The following is a 20,339-nucleotide window of genomic DNA, read 5'->3' as shown; positions in this document are numbered from 1 at the left end:
GACTTGATGGACCGAATGGCCTCCTTCTGCAAAGTAGGGATTCTATGATCAGGAAGATAGATCACGGCAGGGGAGTATTCACAGTTGAGGAGGGCGAGTGTGCCAGAGTGATAGTCTTTTTTCTCTAGGACTAAGCACGACTGTGGCTCTTGTGTCCTGTGGAGCTGGTTGGAGTGGGCCCCATGCAGGTTCCAACCAGTTCCTGCCTTAAATGGCAATCCGGGTCCTCCTCCTCTCCAAAGAACTCGATTGCCATTAAAAAGAATCGAGCCTAACTCAGGCACGAGCTTTGGCCACTTGGCAGTAGGTCCCTTTAATAATGGTGCCTGTGGTAACAGGGTGAGAGGTCATTACCGTCCGGTCAGGCGAAGGGCATCAACCCCGAACTCAAAGACTGACCAATGTGCAGACGTCCAGACAAGGTAATGGAGACCTAGGCCTGGGAAACATGAAAAGAAACCAATTGTACCCTACAATGGGAAGGTATTAGGATCTATCTGGGTGAGTGATGGGCAGCCTGGGGTCATCAGGATTCTGACTGTGGCCTCACAAGGCATTGTGTTGACCGTTGCCCATGCACAGGGTTGTCACGTTCTAATGATTTCTGTCGGTGTAGTTTTTTTTTCCACTGATGTGACTGAAGTCACTCATAGAGGTTTACGGCATGGAAACAGGCTCTTCAGCCCAACTTGTCCATGATGCACTCTTTTTTTTTAACCACTAAGCTACCCCCAATTTCCCGATTTGGTCCATATCTCTCTATACTCATCATACCCATGTAACTGTCTAAATGCTTTTTAAAAGCCAAAATTGATCCCGCCTCCACTACTACCACCTCTGGCAGCTTGTTTCAGACACTCACGATCCTCTGTGTGAAAAAATTGCCCCTCTGGGCACTTTAGCATGTCTCCTCTCTCACCTTAAACCTATGCCCTCTAGTTTTAGACTCCCCTACCTTTGGGAAAAGATGTTGACTATCTAGCTGATCTACACCTCTCGTTATTTTATAGACCTCTATAAGATCACCCCTCAGTCTCCTACACTCCAGAGAAAAAACCCCCAGTCAAGCCAGGCTGCCCTTATAACTCAAACCATCAAGTCCTGGTAGCATCCTAGTAAATCTTTTCTGCACTCTTTCTACTTTAATAATTTCCTTTCTATAATAGGATGACCAGAACTGTACACAGTATCGCACGTAAAGCACAGACGAGTGAGGTGAGGTGCGTGCTGATTGCTGACAACCTTGAGTGTGAGAGCCATGTGCTCCCTTTGTGTCCAATGTGTCAATATTCCTTGTTTTTACCATTTGAAGATGATAGTTCTATTAAACTATAAATGATGAAGCATTTTCTGTAACTCGTTATGAAATATTTGGTGTGTATTAAATGTATTTTATTCAGGGGGTCATGATTAGTGAACAAGCCCAATTTCAATCTTGTGAACCACTGAGAAGCAGGAGGGCCACTCACTCGCTGAGGTTGACCATCACTGCCCTGGAGGAATGAACTGAGATGGGCCAGATGCGTTTGGATGTTGAGGGGATATGGAGCTAATGGGTAAATAGAGTTGATTAGTCATGATCTAATCATAATCATTAGGGGCAATGACAGAGTGGATAGTCAGAAGCTTTTTCCCAGGGTGGAAGAGTCAATTACAAGGGAGCATAGGTTTAAGGTCATAGAGAGGTTTACAGCATGGAAACAGGCCCTTTGGCCCAATTTGTCCATGCCACCCTTTTTTTAAAACCCTAAACTAGTCCCAGTTGCCTGCATTTGGCCCGTGTCCCTCAATACCCATCTAACCCATCTTGGGTGCAAGGGGCAAGGTTTAAAGGAGATGTATGAGGCAAGTTTTTTTATACAGAGGGTGGTAGGTGCCTGGAACTCTCTGTTGGGTGTGGGGGCGGGAGGGGCGGTTAGTGGAAGCAGATACAATAGTGACTCTTAAGGGGCTTCTTGACAAATACATGAATGGGATGGGAATAGAGAGACACTGTTGCTGGAAGATTGGAGGCTTTAGTTCAGATGGGCAGCATGGTCGGTGCAGGCTTAGAGGGCTGAAGGGCCTGTGGCTGTGCTGTAGTTTTCTTTGTTCTTTATGACCTGACTGAATTGTGGAACAGGCTGAAGGGGCTGAATGGCCTCCTCCTATTCATGCATCTCTGAGTGGCCTCCCTCATCTTGTGATTCTGTAAAAAATGAGTTAAACTTTCTGTCAGGCGAGCTGTTGGAAAATCGCATCCAAATGTGCTCAGTGTTTATGCCACCGCTGTGAGCCAGATGGGTGAGTTCCAGCTTGTGTGGGTCTCTGTGTACCTTATTTAAACAATCTGTTCTGACTGGCCAGCAATATATCAGCTTAAGGAGGGGGGGAGGGGTAGGGGGTGTAGTGTGGGTCTGCTAGCCTATACTGTTGTGTTAAAGGGCCCTCTGTCCCTTCCTTGTCCTTGGACCTGATTTTGGTTCCTCATTTAGCAGCCGACACAGCTCCTCTGTACGTCCAGCCTCAGCTGTGTACACTGAGTACACTCAGCCTCAGCTGTGTACACTCTGCTATCGCCACTCTTAGTGCGTGCAGCCTGAATAATTAAGACAGGAAGCTAGATTTGAACTTCCCACCCCTCCGGTGAGCCACAGACTTTCAAAGAAAGCTTCTGTAAACGAACGTCTGTTTCAGTAACATGTTTCCAGCCAGATTGCCCCTAGCAAGAGAGGAATTGGGAAAGAGAGTCCATTCTGCCCTTCGAGATCATTTGCTCAATAGACTGTGCACCGAATTTCTCTGTCACGTACCTAACCGAAATTGTGTAACACCACTCTGTCCAATCATCACTGCTGTCCCTGCTAATTCCCAGTTCAGAGGGCCACAATTCTGAGGAGCCAGTATAATTCAGGACCACACGCATCCCGAACGTTCTGTCTTCCATCAGGAAAAAGATACAAAAGTCTGAGGTCACGTACTGACCGACTAAAAAATCAGCTTCTTCCCTGCTGCCGTCAAACTTTTGAGGTTCGGTTCCAGCCTCAAGTGATTGTCTGTGTGGACTTTGCACGTTCTCCCCATGTCTGGTTTCCTCCGGGTGCTCCAATTTCCTCCCACAGTCTGAAAGATGTGTAGCTGATGTGAATTGGCCATGCTAAATTGCCCCTTATTGTCCAAAGATGTGCAGGTTGGGTGGATTGGCCACGCTAAATTGCCGCTTAGCATCCAAAGATGTGTAGGTTAGGTGGATTATGGTAAATGCGCAGCGTCATGGCGATAGGCTGGGGTGGATTAATGGGCTGGGTAAGGTGCTCTTTCAGAGAGTCAGTGCAAACTTAATGGGCTGAACGGCTGCCTCCTGCACTGTAGGGAAACTATGGACCCAGTTCAATATACTCACTGTTTCAATCCACCCGCATCTCCTGTGCCCACTACCTCTCTTCTCAGAATTGAATTTGGATGACTTGGCGATTGTTTTCTTGAAATGGATTTTGGAGATGGTTCCCCCCAACAGATGTTGAAATATAGCCTGGTTCTAATCTAACTGCACATTTAAGAGATGTGGAGAACATTTCTTCCCCCCAGCCATCAGAAACTCTTGTGTTCCAACTTCAAAGCACAGCGTGGCTCATTGTTTAAGGAACTTGGCTCACGTTGGGGGCGGTGACTTCATAATCAAAATTATTTTTGAATGAAAAGTTAGTTTAACTGATAACATTAATTTCACATTCAATGTTGTGAAAAAGGAACAGAAATTGAAAGATAACTGTGGATCAGATTTGGGTTCCAGAGAAGTTGAGTCACCACCCTTTGAGAGAGTTGGGACTTGTTGTTTTCCTGTTGTGCGTGGGTTCTGACTGAGATTCACAGATTGTGAAAAATGTCAGGAAGGCTGCCATGATGTTTGAACTTCTTTCATTATATTTTCCACTAACACTTACAGCAGAATTCCCCTCACCGTGGAACAGGAAATTCCCTCCTAGTGGGAGTCGCTGGCTGGGCCAGCACTTATTGCCCATCCCTAGTGGCCCGAGGGCAGTTGAGAGTCAACCACATTGCTGTGGCTCTGGAGTCACATGTAGCCTAGACAGGGTGACGATGGCAGGTTTTCTTCCCTAAAGTACATTAGTGACCCAGGTGGGTTTTTACCAAAATTAACCATCATCAGACTTTTAATTCCAGATTTGAATTTAAATTTTTCCATTTGCAGTGGTGAGATTTGAACCCAGATCCCCAGAGCTTAACCCTGGATTACTAGCCCCGTGACAATACCATTAGTTTAAAGTTTAAAAGTTTATTTGTTCGTGTCACAAGTAGGCTTACATTTACACTGCAATGAAGTTACTGTGAAAATCGCCACATTCCTGTTGGGGTACACAGAGGGAGAATTTAGCACAGGCAATGCACCTAACTAATTCGCCTTCAGACTGTGGGAGGAAGCCAGAGCACCCGGAGGAAACCCATGCAGGCATGGGGAGAACATGCAGACTCTGCCCAGATCTAAATCGGGAATTGAACCTGGGCCCCTGCCACTGTGAGGCAGCAGTGCTAAACACTGTGCTACCGTGCCACCACCAGCCAGTCTTTCACATGAAATGACATCTAAGACAGGCATATCCTCATAGTGAGAGTGGAGCCTAACCAATGGCCATACACCTCACTTAGCTGGGTGGCACAATGGTTAGCACTGCTGCCTCACAGCACCAGGGACCCGGGTTCAATTCAAATTCAATTCAAATTGGGTCACTGTTTGTGCGGTTCTGCACGTTCTCTCCATGTCTCTGTGGGTTTCCTCCCATAATCCAAAGATGTGTAGGTTAGGTGCCTTGGCCATGCTAAATTGCCCCTTAGTATCCAAAGGTGTGTAGGTTAGGTGGATTGGCCATGCTAAATGTGCATGATTACAGGGAGGGACCTGGCTGGGGAGCTTTTTTGGAGAGTAGGTACAGACTAGATGGGCCGAATGCCCTCTTCTGCCCTGTGGGGATCCTATGATACCATGGTTATCTAACCCAGAGAGCTTAGGCCCAAAGAGGGCGGGGGGGGAGGGGGGGTGAGGTCAAGGATTAGTGAATTGCCTTTTTGGAGAGATTTGTGGAGTTCAGCTTAGCTGGGCAGGAAAATTGTTCCTATAATGTGGGTTGGGAATCATAGAATCCTACAGTGCAGAAAGAGACCGTTTGGCCCATTGAGTCTGCACCAACCACAATCCCACCCTGTCGTGGAATGCCGTGTACAAACGTGAATACTTCCTCTCATCAGGCCGCCCTTCCTTCCATAGATACTTGACGCCTTTAACCAAGTGGCCTTCTTATGTAGGTGACAGTTTATTTTCATTGCAGCAGTTCTGTCAACATCTCTACATATCTGTGGCCAAGTCTGTGGCCAAGCCTGTGGCCTCCTTGCATTTCAGTGATTTGAATGTACAGGGAATCCTTTCAAGAAGCTGAACCCTAAGGCAAGATGGGCACAAATTATAAAGATGACTGAGAGCGACAGTCAATACTGAAAGGCTAGATTGTGATTACAGCTGCAGGAGAGATTTGGCACACTCTATCTGGGGCGATGCCAAGTTGTCTCCCCTTGGCATGTGGGGCCTCCAGAGCTGCTTAAAGGTATCTCCTATTTCATTGCAATACTGCAACGCCTCAGCAGCCAAATAAAGGTTCAATTATGGCTGTTTGATTTGGCCCAATTGGCGTAGATCAGATGGTCCTGTTTGTGGTGAAGCTGGCATGTCGCAATGTCCTGCCTGGTCCTGCCTATAAATAGGACATCGGTCAGATGACAGGTGCCACCCACTGAACCAACCGGGCAAAGGGAGGTTTGCAGTGAATTCGACCTGAGTCGCAGCCTTGGTCTGAGTTGCGCCAGGGAATGGATCCAATGCTTTGAGTGGCCCAGCCTGAGTAAGGGTCAGGGCACAATGCCAGAATTGTGCACCTCTATGTTGCCAGCCCACAAAAAAAATTCCCATATTCCATAACCCATGTTTGCAGTGATCTTGATCTGAGGACCAGAATTGGCGGCATGGTAGCACAGTGGTTAGCACTGCTGCTTCACAGCTCCAAGGACCTGGGTTCGATTCCCGGCTTGGGTCACTGTCTGTGTGGAGTTTGCACATTCTCCTCGTGTCTGCATGGGTTTCTTCCGGGTGCTCCAGTTTCCTCCCATATTCAAAGATATGTGGATTAGGTTGATTGGCCATGCTAAAATTTCCTCTTAGTGTCCTGAGATGCGTAGGTTAGAGGGATTAGTGGGTAAATATGTAGGGATATGGGGATAGGGCCTGGGTGTGTTGTGATCAGTGCAGACTCGATGGGCCACGTGGCTTCTTCCTGCACTGTAGGGTTTCTAAGCTGTCTAAGAATTACAGAGCAACAGGTCTGTCACTTGGCTACAAAAGTTACATCAATTGTACCCTGCATATAGACGTAGAATCCCTACAGTGCAGAAAAAGGCCATTTGGCCCATTGAGTTTGCGCCAACCACACTCCCACCCAGACCCTATTCCCATAACCCCCACATAATCCCCTGACACTAGGGTCAATTTAGCATGGCCAATCAACCTAACCTACACATCTTTCAGAGCACCCAGAGGAAACCCACGCAAATACGGGGAGAATGTGCAAACTCCACATAGGCAGTGACCTAAGGCTGGAATTGAACCTGGGTCCCTAGCATTGTGAAGCAACAGTGCTATGCACGATACCACCGTGTCGTAGATGTTTACAGCATGGAAACAGGCCTTCGACCCAACTTGACCATGCCGCCCAGTTTTTACCATTAAGCTAGTCCCAGTTGCTGGCTTTTGGCCCATATCCCTCTCTACCCATCTAACCCACACAACTGTCTAAATGCTTTTTCAGAGACAGAATAGTATCCACCTCCACTCTACCTCTGGCAGCTCATTCCAGACACACCACCGCTCTGTGTGGAAAAAACTGACTTGCTGGACCCTTTTGTATCTCTCCCCCTCACCTTAAACCTATGCCCTCTAGTTTTAGACTCCCTTACCTTTGAGAAAAGATATTGACTATCAAGCTGATCCGTGCTCCTCGTTATTTTATAGACCTCTATAAGACCACTCCTAAGACTCCTAGGCTCCAGGGAAAAAAAGTCCCAGCCTATCCAGCCTCTACTTATAACTTAAACCGTCAGGTAGATGGTTTATAACTTAAACCATCAGGTTTAAGTTATAAACTATCTTTTCTGCACTCTTTCTAGTTTAATAATATCCTTTCTCTATTCTTTAATTATAAAATAATTAAAAGTACTTCAGCTGCTGAAACACAAGCCAGGATTTTACTGTCCCGCTTGCCATGGGAATCAGAGTGGGTGAGGGCCGGACCATGGAAAGGCCCATTGACCTTGGGTGGCATTTTACGGTGTTGGGATGAGCGAGGTGACACAGTGGTTAGCACTGCTGCCTCACAGAGTCAGGGACCCGGGTTCAATTCTAGCCCCGGGTCGCTGTCTGTGTGGAGTCTGCACGTTCTCCCCGTGTCTGCATGGGTTTCCTCTGGGTGCTCCAGTTTCCTCCCACAGTCCAAAGACACGTGGATTAGGTGGATTGGCCGTGCAAAATTGCCCCTTAGTGTCAGGCGGATTAGCAGGGTAAATGTGTGGAGTTTCAGGAATAGGGCCTGGATGGGATTGTGGTTGGTACAGACTCAAAGGGCCGAATGGCCTCCTTCTGGACTGTAGGGATTCTATGAGGTAGTAAAATCCTGCCCACTGGCTCCTGAGGTTAGGCAGTAGATATAGGATTCTAAATATTTCAAGTGAGATCTTGTACAAAGGAAATATTAGAACCCTACAGTGCAGAAAGAGGCCCTTCAGATCATTGAGTCTGCACCAACCACAATCCCATCCAAGCCCTACCCCCATATCCCTACATATTTTACCCGCTAATCCCTCTAACCTAAGCATCGTAGTACACTCGTACATGTAGTACATTAAGGGGCAATTTTAGCATGGCCAATCAACCTAACCAGCACAACTTTGGACTGTGGGAGGAAACCGGAGCACCCGGAGGAAACCCATGCAGACACTGGGAGAATGTGCAAACTCCACACAGACAGTGACCCAAGCCGGAAATCGAACCCAGGTTCCTGGAGCTGTGAAGCAGCAGTGCTAACCATTGTGCTACCATGCTGCCCGTATTGAAGACAACATGTCCATTGAATATTAGATAATTAATCATTGTGGGATAATGTACACTGTACTAAATGCAGGAATGAGGAAAGGTTACAGATTGACCTTGCTGGCTTGAGGAGAATCATTAAAATTAAATGGGTGGATGGAAGTCATTGATTGTCTGGGATGGCATGGTGGCACAGTGATTAATTAGCACGGCTGCCTGACAGTGCCAGGGACCCAGTTTTGATTCCTTGGGTCACTATCTGTGTGGAGTCTATATGTTCTCCCCATACTTGTGTTGGTTTCCTCCAGGTGCTCCGGTTTCTTCCCACAGTCCAAAAGATGTGCGTGTTAGGTGGATTGGCCATGCGAAGTGCCCTAAGATTAGGAGGATTAGTGGGATAAATATATGGGGTTATGGGAATAGGGTCTGAGTGGGATTGTGGTCGGTGCAGACTCGATGGGCTGAATTGCCTCCTTCTGCACTGTAGGAGTCTATGATTTTTTTTCCATAAAGTAATACGTGTGAAGAAATTGTTATGGGTCGTAGAGGAGAGGTGTCTGAAGATGTACTGCAGAATGGGAAGACCTTTGATTGAATTGGTTTTGAATTTTTGGTGGTGCGTATTAATTTAAATTTTTATTTATGCTGAGGGAGGATAAAGAGATGGATATGTCGGATGTGATAGAGGAAGGGGATTGGGGATTTGAAGAGAGGTCATGATCCAAGAGCGGTGTTATCGTCAGATTTGGAGATTGGCATCAGTAAGGTCTACTTACCGATTATACTGGTGACGACCCCACCCCCCGATCCCCGATTTATTATCGTTGACTATATTGGGATACCGTGAAAAGTATTGTTTCATAAGTGCTATACAAACAAAGCATACCATTCATAGAGTACATAGGAGAGAAAGAAAGGAGAGGGTGCAGAATATAGTGTTACAGTCATAACTAGGGTGTAGAGCAAGATCAACTTAATATAAGGTAGGTCCACTCAGAAGTCTGATGGCGGTAGGAAAGAAGCTGTTCTTGAGTTGGTTGGTACATGATCTTAGACTTTTCCCAACAGAAGAAGGTGGAAGAGAGCATGTCTGGGGTGCATGGGGTCATTGATTATGCTGGCTGCTTTTCCAACGTAGCGGGAAGTGTAGACAGAGTTTACAACCTTTGTAGTTTCTTGTGATCTTAGGCAGAGCAGGAGCCATACCAAGCTGTGATTTAACCAGAAAGAATGCTTTCTATGGTGCATCTGTAAAAATTGGTGAGAGAAAGTTTAGGGAACCCAGTGTTATAATAAGGGAGTGCAATCTGAGTGGGGATATGGAGTGGAGTAATTGAGATCAGCAACATCAACGCAGTAGTACCTGATAAAGACATTCAGGAAATGCAGAGTTCTTAAAAAATTCTTTTAACAGATGTGGGTATCACTGACTAGGCCAGCATTCATTGCCCATCTCTAACTGCCATTCAGAAGGTGGTGATGAACTGCTGCAATCTGTGTGCTGCAGGTGTACTGCCAATGCGGTTGGGGAGGGAGCTTCAGGATTTTTACCTAGCGACAGTGAAGGAACGACTGATATATTTCCAAGTCAGGGTGATGTATGGTTTAGAGGGAAACCTTCAAGTAGTGGTGTTCCCAGGTATCTGCTGTTCTTGTTCTTCTAGATGGTAGAGATCTTGGGTTTGGAAGGTGTTGCATAAGGAACTTTGGTGAATTGCTACAGTGCATTTTGTAGATGGTACACACAGTTGCCACTGTGCGTTGGTGGTGGAGAGAGGGAGTGTTTGTGGAAGGGATAGCAATCAAGCAGGGCTGCTTTGTTCCAAATGGTGTTGAGCTTCTTGTATGTCGGTGAGTGAAGGGTCTTGGAGGGTAGTGAAAGAGTAGAAGATATGAAGGCAGCCCCCTCCTCTCCCCAGCCAAAGCAGAAAGCTCCTGGCCAAAGGTGAAGTTCCCATTAGCTTGAGTATGGGATTTTTTAGGGTGCGGGCGTCCAGAGATGAAACCAGGGCCAAGTTGCTCAGGGTCAAATGGTAAAGGTCAGAGATAATGGGTGAAGATAAGGCAAGAGGTGAAATGAGGCAAGATCAGGATAGAGGCGATGAATGAAAAGAAGGATTGTGAGTTAGACTCGCATCTGAGGGATGAAGAATAAGTATTTTTATTCAAATGCTTATAATTAGTGACAGTTGCCACAAAGCATTCCATTGTCTGGTTATGTGGTAGACAGTGTGGCTTGAGTGTACAGATGTTTACTTAAGTCATGTAAAGTCATGTTAGAACATTCCCAATGAAAAGAGGGAATTCCACATATGGTTTTTAACAAACCAGAGACTTCAAACCCATCCCTGTCCCTTGTTTTGAGGCATTCCTTTTCATTTCTGTCTTCAACACTAAGTGGAGAATTGTTTCTGGCATGCCATGGTGAGTTTGGAGCCGGTGGGTGTTGGGGAGGGAGTGATGCCACATCAAGAGGCTCCCTAGAGAGAGGGGCCAGCAGCAGTGAAGGCCACTCGCACGGACAAAACGCTGCCAGTGGAGGGGTTTCCCCCTCCACTCCGAGGGGCCTGACTGAATTTTTATTTTGAATTTATTTCCCACCCCCCCCCCAACTACTGATTTGACCCCATCATCTGGGTCCCAAACCCCATGGGAACATCCACATTAACTCTTTGGGTGGAACATTCCTGTTCCTCCTGCCATGGGAATTGTAACGTGTGAGACAGAAAATTTGGTGGGCTGTGCACAGGTCTGTTGACCTCAGGCAAGAATTTCGGGCCTTGAGACGAGCACAGCCAGAAAATCCCACCTCTTGATTCCCAATCTTTTTCTTTGGCATATTGTTACTTTGGGGTGGCACAGTGATTAGCACTGTTGCCTCTCAACGCCAGGACCTGGGTTCGATTCCCGGCTTGGGTCACTGTCTGTGGAGTTTGCACGTTCTCCCCATGTCTGCGTGGGTTTCCTCCAGGTGCTCCGCTTTCCTCTCACAGTCCAAAGATATGTGGGTTAGGTGGATTGGCCATGTTAAATTGACCCTTACTGTCAGAGGGACTAGCTAGGGTAAATGTATGGGGATAGGGCCAGGGTGGGATTGTGGTCGGTGCAAACACAATGGGCTGAATGGCCTCCTTCTGCACTGTAAAGATTCTATGATTCATGCCTCCCAATTGACTTAATTTGTAAACTCAAGCTCAGTGTCTCCCTAATCCCATCAACCTCGGATTGTGACTAGCGCTTAGGCCCACTTTCCTCAATTATTAAAAATAAGGGCTCGCGTAACTTTAGACTTCCTAAATCTGTCATCTACACATATTTCCAATAACAATAATAAAATCCACAGAGAAATGGAAAACAAAATTCTCCAAACGCTTATTAAAAAGGTGAAGTGACTATGGAATGATGTTTTCTGTTTGATCCTTCTTGCCTTTTGGCTGTACATTCAGCATAACAACAGTTATTGAGATTGCCTCATCTTACCTCAACTCGTCAAAAGATTAGACATAGTCTTCAGTTTTGAGATGGAATAATTATTCCCTTGCGGGTTTGGAATTGCTTTGAGTTTGAATGGGGGCTCTGTGCCGTTGCCTCCATTATCTTTTTTAAATTAAATCAAACAGCAAGAGTCCTTGAGAAAAGCAAAAGTATAACAGATGTGTTTTTCTCAGGTGAATAAATGCACACAAACATCCTGGTGCCATGGTGGTTAGCACTGCTACCTCACAGCGCGAGGGACCTGGGTTCAATTCCCGGCTTGGGTCACTGACTCTGTGGAGTCTGCATGTTCTCCCCCGTGTCTGCGTGGGTTTCCACAGGGTGCACCAGTTCCCTTCCACAGTCCAAAAGACGTGCTGGTTAGGGTGCATTGGCCATGTTAAATTCTCCCTCAGTGTACCCGAACAGGCGCCAGAATGTAGTGTTTAGGGGATTTTCACAGCAACTTCATTGCAGTATTAACGTAAGCCTACTTGTGACACAGATAAATAAATAAATAAAATAAACTTTAACTTTAAACAATTCTATCTGCTCTCCAGCAAATTCTATCAAATCTAGCAAAATCTGTTCCACATTTTCTGGTTATTGTTTGAAGTGTCCCTATTAAGCCCACTCAGCACCGTCCCCATAAAGCAGTCCCACTCAGCACCGTCCCCATAAAGCAGTCCCACTCAGCACCGTCCCCATAAAGCAGTCCCACTCAGCACCGTCCCCATATAGCAGCTCCACTCTGCACTGTCCCTATAAAGCAGTGATACTCTTCACTGTCCCTTTAAGAAACCTATTGTGATCTTTTCCCTAGAAGAAGCCCACTCTCAGTGAGTCTCAGGGCAGAATGGGAACATTGCTGATCTGAGATGGGGGTACAGGGTTTAAAGGGCCACAGCCAACTGTCCTGGGAATGAGCTCCAGCCAACAGGACGCTTGAACCCAGTGGTTAGGCTCGGAACCCCAGTCCATGGGAGATTGAAAACCCCTCATATACAGGACCAGGATTGTCCTCATCATAGCCCAAGAATTTCTGAAACATTGTGCAAATCCTTTCACTTCCTTACGCTGCAAGGAAAATAGCACTGCTCTTTAATCCTGGTTCCTGCATCAGCCTATATCTTCCTTTCAAAGCTGTTTAGAGTCACACCATGTCATCTCTCGCTTGCTCTTAAGTTTGCTATATCTTGTTGCAATCTCTCTCAGCGACAATTTAATATCCGACACATTTTCCTTCTCTTTAGTTCCAATGAAGAGTCAAATGGACTCAATGTTTTGTCTCCCTTAAACCCCTTGCCTATCAAAAACCTATCAACCCACGTCTTAAAAATATTTAGCGAGGTAGCCTCCACCACTTCAACGGGCAGAGAATTCCAGAGATTCACCACCCTTTGAGTGAAGAAGTTCCTCCTCAACTCCGTTCTAAACTGCCCCCCCTTTATCTTGAGGCTGTGCCTTCTAGTCCTACTGTCCTTTCTGAGCGGGAAGAGCCTCTCCACCTCTATCCTATCCATCCCATTCAACATCTTATACGTCTCAATGAGATCTCCCCTCATTCTTCTAAACTCTAACGAGTACAAGCCTAGTTTATTCAGCCTCTCCTCATAGTTCAACCCCCTCAACTCCGGCATCAGCCTAGTAAACCTCCTCTGCACTCCCTCCAAGGCCAAAATATCCTTGCGTAAGTGCAGCGACCAAAACTGCACACAGTACTCCAGCTGCGGCCTCACTAGTGCCCTATACAGCTGCAGCAAGACCTCCCTACTTTTCTATTCAATCCCCCTCGCTATGAAGGCCAGCATCCCATTCGCCTTCCTGACCACCTGCTGCACCTGCAGGCTGGGTTTTTGCGACTCATGCACAAGGACCCCGAGGTCCCTCTGCACCGTCGCACGCTGCAGTTTTTCGCCACGTAAGTAATAGTCCTTCCTACCATTATTCCTACCAAAGTGGACAACCTCACATTTGCCAACATTAAATTCCATTTGCCAGTTCCTGGCCCATTCGCCCAGCCTATCTAGATCCTTCTGCAGACTCTCCACACCCTCCGCACAATTTGCCGTTCCACCAATCTTGGTGTCATCAGCAAATTTCGACACCATACACTCGGTTCCCTCCTCCAGATCATCTATATAAATGGTAAATAGCTGAGGCCCCAGCACCGATCCCTGGGGCACTCCACTAGTCACCAACCGCCAATCCGAATAGCACCCATTGACCCCCACTCTCTGCCTCCTATTTGACAGCCAATCCCCTATCCACGCTAACACCCTACCCCCAACTCCATGCCCCCTGACCTTCTGTAATAACCTCTTGTGAGGTACCTTGTCAAACGCCTTCTGAAAATCAAGAAACACCACATCCACCGGCTCCCCTCTATCCACCGCCCTAGACACATCTTCATAGAACTCCAATAAATTCGTCAGACACGACTTCCCCTTAACGAAACCGTGCTGCGTCTGCTCTACCAAACAATTCTCCTCAAGATGCCTCGCTATTTTCTCCTTGATCACGGATTCTAAATTTTTCCTACAACAGACGTTAAACTAACCAGCCTATAATTCCCCGGCCTATAATTCCTCTGACAAGGGGGAGACCCTGTGAGCTTTATTGAAAGTACTTTGGAGAATTGCGAAGCTGAAATCTTCTCCACAGGGAATGGAAATATTTTTGCTGCCAGTCAGTGTACAGGTCACACTTGGATAGTGAAATTCAGCCCCATCAATCCCCTGCACAACGAGTGTGATAGGAGACTGTGGGAGCTACAGGATTGAACACACAACTGGCTCACCTGTAACCATTCATCCTCCCCCTCCACAGAATACCCCTCACCTCACACACCCTCTCCCATACACTTATCACACACACACACCTCACATACATACCCACCCCTGCCCCACACACACACACACCCAACACCTGACCCCCACACACACCTGATCCCCACACACACACACACACACACACACACAACACATATCACACACACACACACCCAACACCCACACACACCTGATCCACACACCACCCCCCACACACACACACCTGACACCCACACAACACATATCACACACACGCACACATCACACACATACCCACTGCCTGCACACACACCCCCTACACATCCCCATACGCACCCCCTCTTTCACACACACTCTCCTGATACATACCTGACCCACACACACCCATCTCTCATACAAACACACACACCCTCATCCATCCACACACCCTACACAACCCCACACACACCCTCTCTCTCTCTCTCACACACACACATCCCACACACATACCCACCAACCCCTCACAGACACCCTACACATCCCCACACGAATCCCCTCTCTCTCACACTCCCCCACACACACCCCCCCACACACATACCCACCCCCCACACACACACACATGCACCCCCCTCATGCACACCTGACATCACCACATGCACCCCCCTCATGCACACCTGACCCACACACATCCCACACATATGACACCCACCCACACAATACCCACCACATATACAAGTGCACACACACTCCCACGTGCACCCAAACACACACATACTAACCATCCCCCCCACGCACACACAGACGCCAACACCCCGACTCATACGTGCCCACATGTACAGTGGCACAGTGGTTGGCGCTGCTGCCTCACAGCATCTGGGCCTGGGTGATTCCCAACTTGGGTTGCTGTCTTGTGGAGTTTGCATGTTCTACCCATGTCTGCGTGGGTTTCCTCCAGGTGCTCCAATTTCCTCCCACAGTCCAAAGATGTGCGGGTTAGGTGGATTGGCCATGTTAAATTGCCCCGTGTGTCTCGGAATGCGTAGGTTAGAGAGATTAGCCGGTTAACTACATGGGGTTACGGGGGTAGGGCCTATGTGAGTTTGTTGTGAGGGCAGACTTGATGGGCTAAATGGCCTCCTTTTGCACTGTGGGGATTCTATGATAAACCCCTTTATTCCTACTCTCTGTTTTCTATCTGTTAGGCAATCCATAATCCATGCCAGTCTATTGCCTCCTGTCCATGTTTATTTGCTGTTTGTGTGGTGTGCATATTTGGAGCCTAGAGTATGTCAGGATCCTCTGAACAGATCTTCTCTTCAGTTTCAATGTAGATTCTAGGTTGTGCTTGTCTCTGTTTGTCTTATCTCTGTATGTAGATGTCTGTGCTGTAATAATCAAAGACCTTGACGTGTTTCTCTTGCTCTGTCTCTGGCTCAGAGCTAATGAGACCTGTGTTGGGTTCCCTGTACACACTACCCTCTGCTGTATCCAACATGTTACTGCTTGGAATGTTACTGATTTAAAATTCCTGCATGCTGTGATTCCTCTTACTGCCCGCTGCCTCTTCTACTGAGACCCCGAGCTCTGAGGCTCCTTCTTTAAACCCCTCTGCCTCGTCCCCTCCCATTCCACCTTAAACCCTACCTAAACTCCCCTCCTATATGGCTCAGAGTCCAGTCAAATTTAACAAAACTCCTTTTGATTTGGTTTGATTTATTATTGTCACATGCATTAACATACAGTGAAAAGTATTGTTTCTTGCACGCTGTACAAAGCATACCGTTCATAGAGAAGGAAAGGAGAGAGTGCAGAATGTAGTGTTACAGTCATAACTAGAGTGTAGAAAAAGATCAACTTAATGCGAGGTAGGTCCATTCAAAAGTCTGACAGCAGCTGGGAAGAAGCTGTTCTTGAGTCAGTTGGTACTTGGCCTCAGTCTTTTGCATCATTTTCCCCGACGGAATAAGGTGGAAGAGAGAATGTCTGAGGTGCGTGCTGTAATAATCAAGGACCTTGACGTGTTTCTCTCGCTCTGTCTGGCACAGGGCTGACAGGACCTGTCCTGCAAAGCACCTGGGACATGCTACTGAGTTAAAAGGGCAAGATTTTGTTACTTTCCTATACAGAATCCCGATTAATGCTGATGGAGGCCATTGTGTCACACCGACTCACTGAAAGAGTATCTTACCCAGGCACCCCCTCTCCCTATCTCCATAACCCTCTGTACCTAACATGACCAACCTACTCTAATCTGCACATCTTTGGACACGAAGAGACAATCAACCTAACTTGCAAATCTTTGGGAGCAATTTAGCATGGCTAATCCACCAGCATGTCTGGGAGGAATCCGGAGCACCTGGAGGAAAACCACACAGGCACAGGGAGAACGTGCAAGCTCCACACAGACAGTGACCCAAGTCCAGAATCGAACCCGAGTCCCTGGCACTGTGAGGCAGCAGTGCTAACCACTGTGCCATCATGTCAAACCCAAACCAAGTTGTTGGTTTGGCACTGAGTCCTGTCCATTGATCTTCCGGTATAACACTCTGAGACTCACTCATCTCCCACAACGGATTTGATCTTTCGCATTTTGATTGACAAAATGGCTGATTACAAGGTGTCAATCAGCTAACCTTTAGGCTACAAACATGAGAAAGAGGAGCAGGACGAGACCATTCGGCCCATCAAACCTGCTCCAATAACGATCATGGCTGATCTTAGGGTTCAACTCCATTTCCTGCTCACTCCTTATTTCCCTTAATTCCCCGATGCACCAAAAGTCTATCCAATCCCAACCTTAAATATAATCAACGATGGAGCACCCACAACCCACTGGGATGGAGAATTCCAAAGATTCCCAACCCTTTGTGTGAAGAGATTTCTCCTCATCTCACTGATTAGGCCTCTTTATCCTGAGAAGTGCCTCCGTGTTTCAGATACTCCAGCCAGGGGAAAGAATCTCTCAATGTCCATCCTATCAAACCCTATCTGATGGGGAGGCAGTGGCATAGCACTATTGTCACTGGACTAATAATCCAGAGGCTTAGGACAAGGTCCGGGGTCCAGGGTTCAAATCCCACTATGGCAAAATTGAACTCCAGAAAAAAAAGTCTAAAATTAAGAGTCTGATGATGACCATGAAACCATTGTCGATTGTTGGAAAAACCCACTAATGTCCTTTAGGGAAGGAAATCTGCCACCCTTACCTGGTCTGATCTACATGTGACTCCAAATTCACAGCAATGGTGTTGACTCTTAACTGCCCTCTGAAATGGAGGGTAGAGATGGGCAATAAATGCTGGCCAAACCAGCAATGCCCACATCCCATAAGCGAATCAAGAGAAAAAAAGAAAGACCCTCGTTGAGTTTTGAAGGTTGCAATGCCTCTGAACTCCAGAGAATGTTGACCCAATTTACGCCGGCCATGGGACAAGCCCCTCGCCAGGGACCAGATTGACTTTCTGACCATGTGATTTGAGAGAAGGAAGTCTCGGCATTTGACTTCATTGCTGAAGAGGCTGTATTGAAAGGGCAGTCACAGGGAGGGTGGGGAGATGTCTGTCTAATGGCTGAATTCTCTTGTGATTGGCAGGTTGACAACGCCAAAGTGCTGCACTATGTTGGTGCCGGAGTGGGATTTCCCAGCAGTATGCTCTTCATCTGTTTCCAATCCGTGCTCACCTACAGGATAGCCAAGAACTCACTGGACCACCGGATAGGTCACTGCCGGTCCTGCCTCACCATTGTGGCCTTCATAAACCTTGTTCTGAGTATCCTTTATGCAGAGCACCCCTTCTGCAAGGTGCTCGGAGGCAGCGGTATAACTTCTGTCCACCAAGGCCACCTTGTTTTAAACTAGAATGGGAATGGTATCATAGAATCAAATCATAGAATCCCTACAGTGTAGAAGGAGGCCATTCGGCCCATTGAGTCTGCACTGACCACAATCCCTCTATCCCCATAACTTCACTCTGCTAATCCTGCTAACCTACACATCTTGGGACACTAAGGGTCAATTTAGCACGGTCAATGCACCTAACTCTCACATCATTGGACTGTGGGAGGAAACCAGAGCACCCAGAGAAACCCCCGCAGACCTGGGGAGAACGTGCAGACTCCACACAGACAGTGACCCAAGCCGGCAATCAAACCCGGGTCCCTGGCGTTGTGAGGCAGCAGTGTGACCCACTGTGCTGTTATGGTTTAGCAGTGCCTGCTGTACATGGTCCACGATTCTGAGCCATTTCGGAGGGTGAATATCACGACTGCTCTGTAGAGTATGAGCTTGGTACTGGATCTGAGACCCTGATCTTCAAACACTCTCTCCCTCAGGCAACCAAAGAACCTGGCGTTGGACTTCACCGTCGATGTCTGCCCTTGTTGGCAATGAGTTCCCAGGGTATAGAAAGTGGATCACGTTGCCCAAGGCCTCATTGTAGATTTCTATAATCCGGAAGAAGACCTTTGTCTTAAGGATGTGAGGGCTCTGGTATGCATGTATGATACAAAGAGCTGCAAAGCATATCACTGAGTTCAGACTGGAAGCTGCTGTGCAGGAGTACCCTAAATATACCCCACATCTGAGGCTACATGCCCTGTCTCAGCCCCTCTCTCTTCAACTGCTCCGACTCATCCTATTTCAGAGCTGTTTGAGCCATTTTCAATTCACTGTTATTCTTTGCCTTAGTCAAACCGTCATCAGGAAAGATTACTTAATACTGCCCTCATGACCCTTCTGTCCCTTTACTTCGTGCTGAACCCACCCCTTCTTCTGACCTTGCCCTTTGGCTTACGTTCACCAATCCCTACCCTAAATAACACCTTCCATTGACCAATCCCTGCTGCACCAACTCCTCTGAGTTTTCTCAACCTTATGTTCATTGATAAATTAACCTCCAGAGGAAAGCTCGGCCTATCATTTCTCTAGCAGATTAACTCCCAATATGCCATCCAACAGTATTCTGAATGCCCCCTAATACCTGTCTCAAAACACTACCAGCCTTTACAGCAAATATTTGAGGGAAACAGTTCTATAATTTGAACTAATAACACTGGCATTTGTCAACAATAAATTGTCTTTTTCATTCCAATAGACATCCTCTGCACTGACATCATGTTGTTGGACAGTCTTCCCCTCTTCCTCTCACAGAAGCTGTCGTTCAAAGTCAAACCTTAAAACAAATAGTTAATTTGTGAAGTTCTATTCGAATGTATGACTAGAAACTGGAATTAACTCATAAATGTTTTAAAGTTTATTTATTAGCGTCACAAGTAGACTTACATTATCATTGCAATGAAAATACCGTGAAAATTCCCTAGTCGCCACACTCCAGCACCTGTTCGGGTACACTGAGGGAGAATTCAGCACGGCCAATGCACCTAACCAGCACGTCTTTCAGACTGTGGGAGGAAACCCGCACCGACACGGGGAGAATGTGCAAATTCCACACAGTCACCCAAGCTGGGAATCGAACTCAGGTGCCTGGTGCTGTGAGGCAGCAGTGCTAACCACTGTGCCATCATGCTGCCCTATGCCACTGTGCCACCCTAGATAACATAGCCAGACAGTTTCAGGTCATTGAGTGCATTCATGTTTAATCTTTCCGCCATTTCAAGTTTTTGATATCTTTACACAGCAAGCATCTATTCTTCTCTGCCTTGAATATTTCACTTGGTTCCTTCCCTAGTATCCATGGCCACTGATGAGATTTTGTGTGAGAATATGCTTAGTGAATTAGTGCCTAAGTGGATCTGATTGAATCTTAAGATTATGTCCCCTGCAATCCCCCACCAGTGGAAACGTCCCCTGCAATCCCGCACTTTCTCTTGTCTCCATGATTTTGAATGTTTTTCATCATTTTCAAGGTCTCAGATTTTGAATCCCAAGGTGGTACAATGTATGTAAGGGGTCCTCACTGGTAACACAGTCTGTAGTTAAACCCAAGATG

The 20,339-nt window shown here is 47.0% G+C and overlaps 1 protein-coding gene across 2 annotated transcripts in view; it reads left to right on the top strand.

The window, feature by feature from the left end:
* LOC145360420 (transmembrane protein 150A) overlaps nucleotides 1-20,339 on the top strand; it is a 96,242-nt gene that overhangs the window by 75,094 nt on the left and 809 nt on the right. For both annotated transcript variants that reach the window (XM_080215621.1, XM_080215620.1), the window contains one exon: nucleotides 17,984-18,161. In XM_080215621.1, the coding sequence (XP_080071747.1) occupies nucleotides 17,984-18,161 (178 nt within the window). The remainder of the gene's footprint in view (nucleotides 1-17,983; nucleotides 18,162-20,339) is intronic.

Source organism: Carcharhinus amblyrhynchos, chromosome 31 (assembly GCF_965287045.1).
Source record: "Carcharhinus amblyrhynchos chromosome 31, sCarAmb.v2.hapA, whole genome shotgun sequence".
NCBI lineage: Eukaryota > Metazoa > Chordata > Chondrichthyes > Carcharhiniformes > Carcharhinidae > Carcharhinus > Carcharhinus amblyrhynchos.
This window is presented reverse-complemented; position numbering and strand designations above follow the sequence as displayed.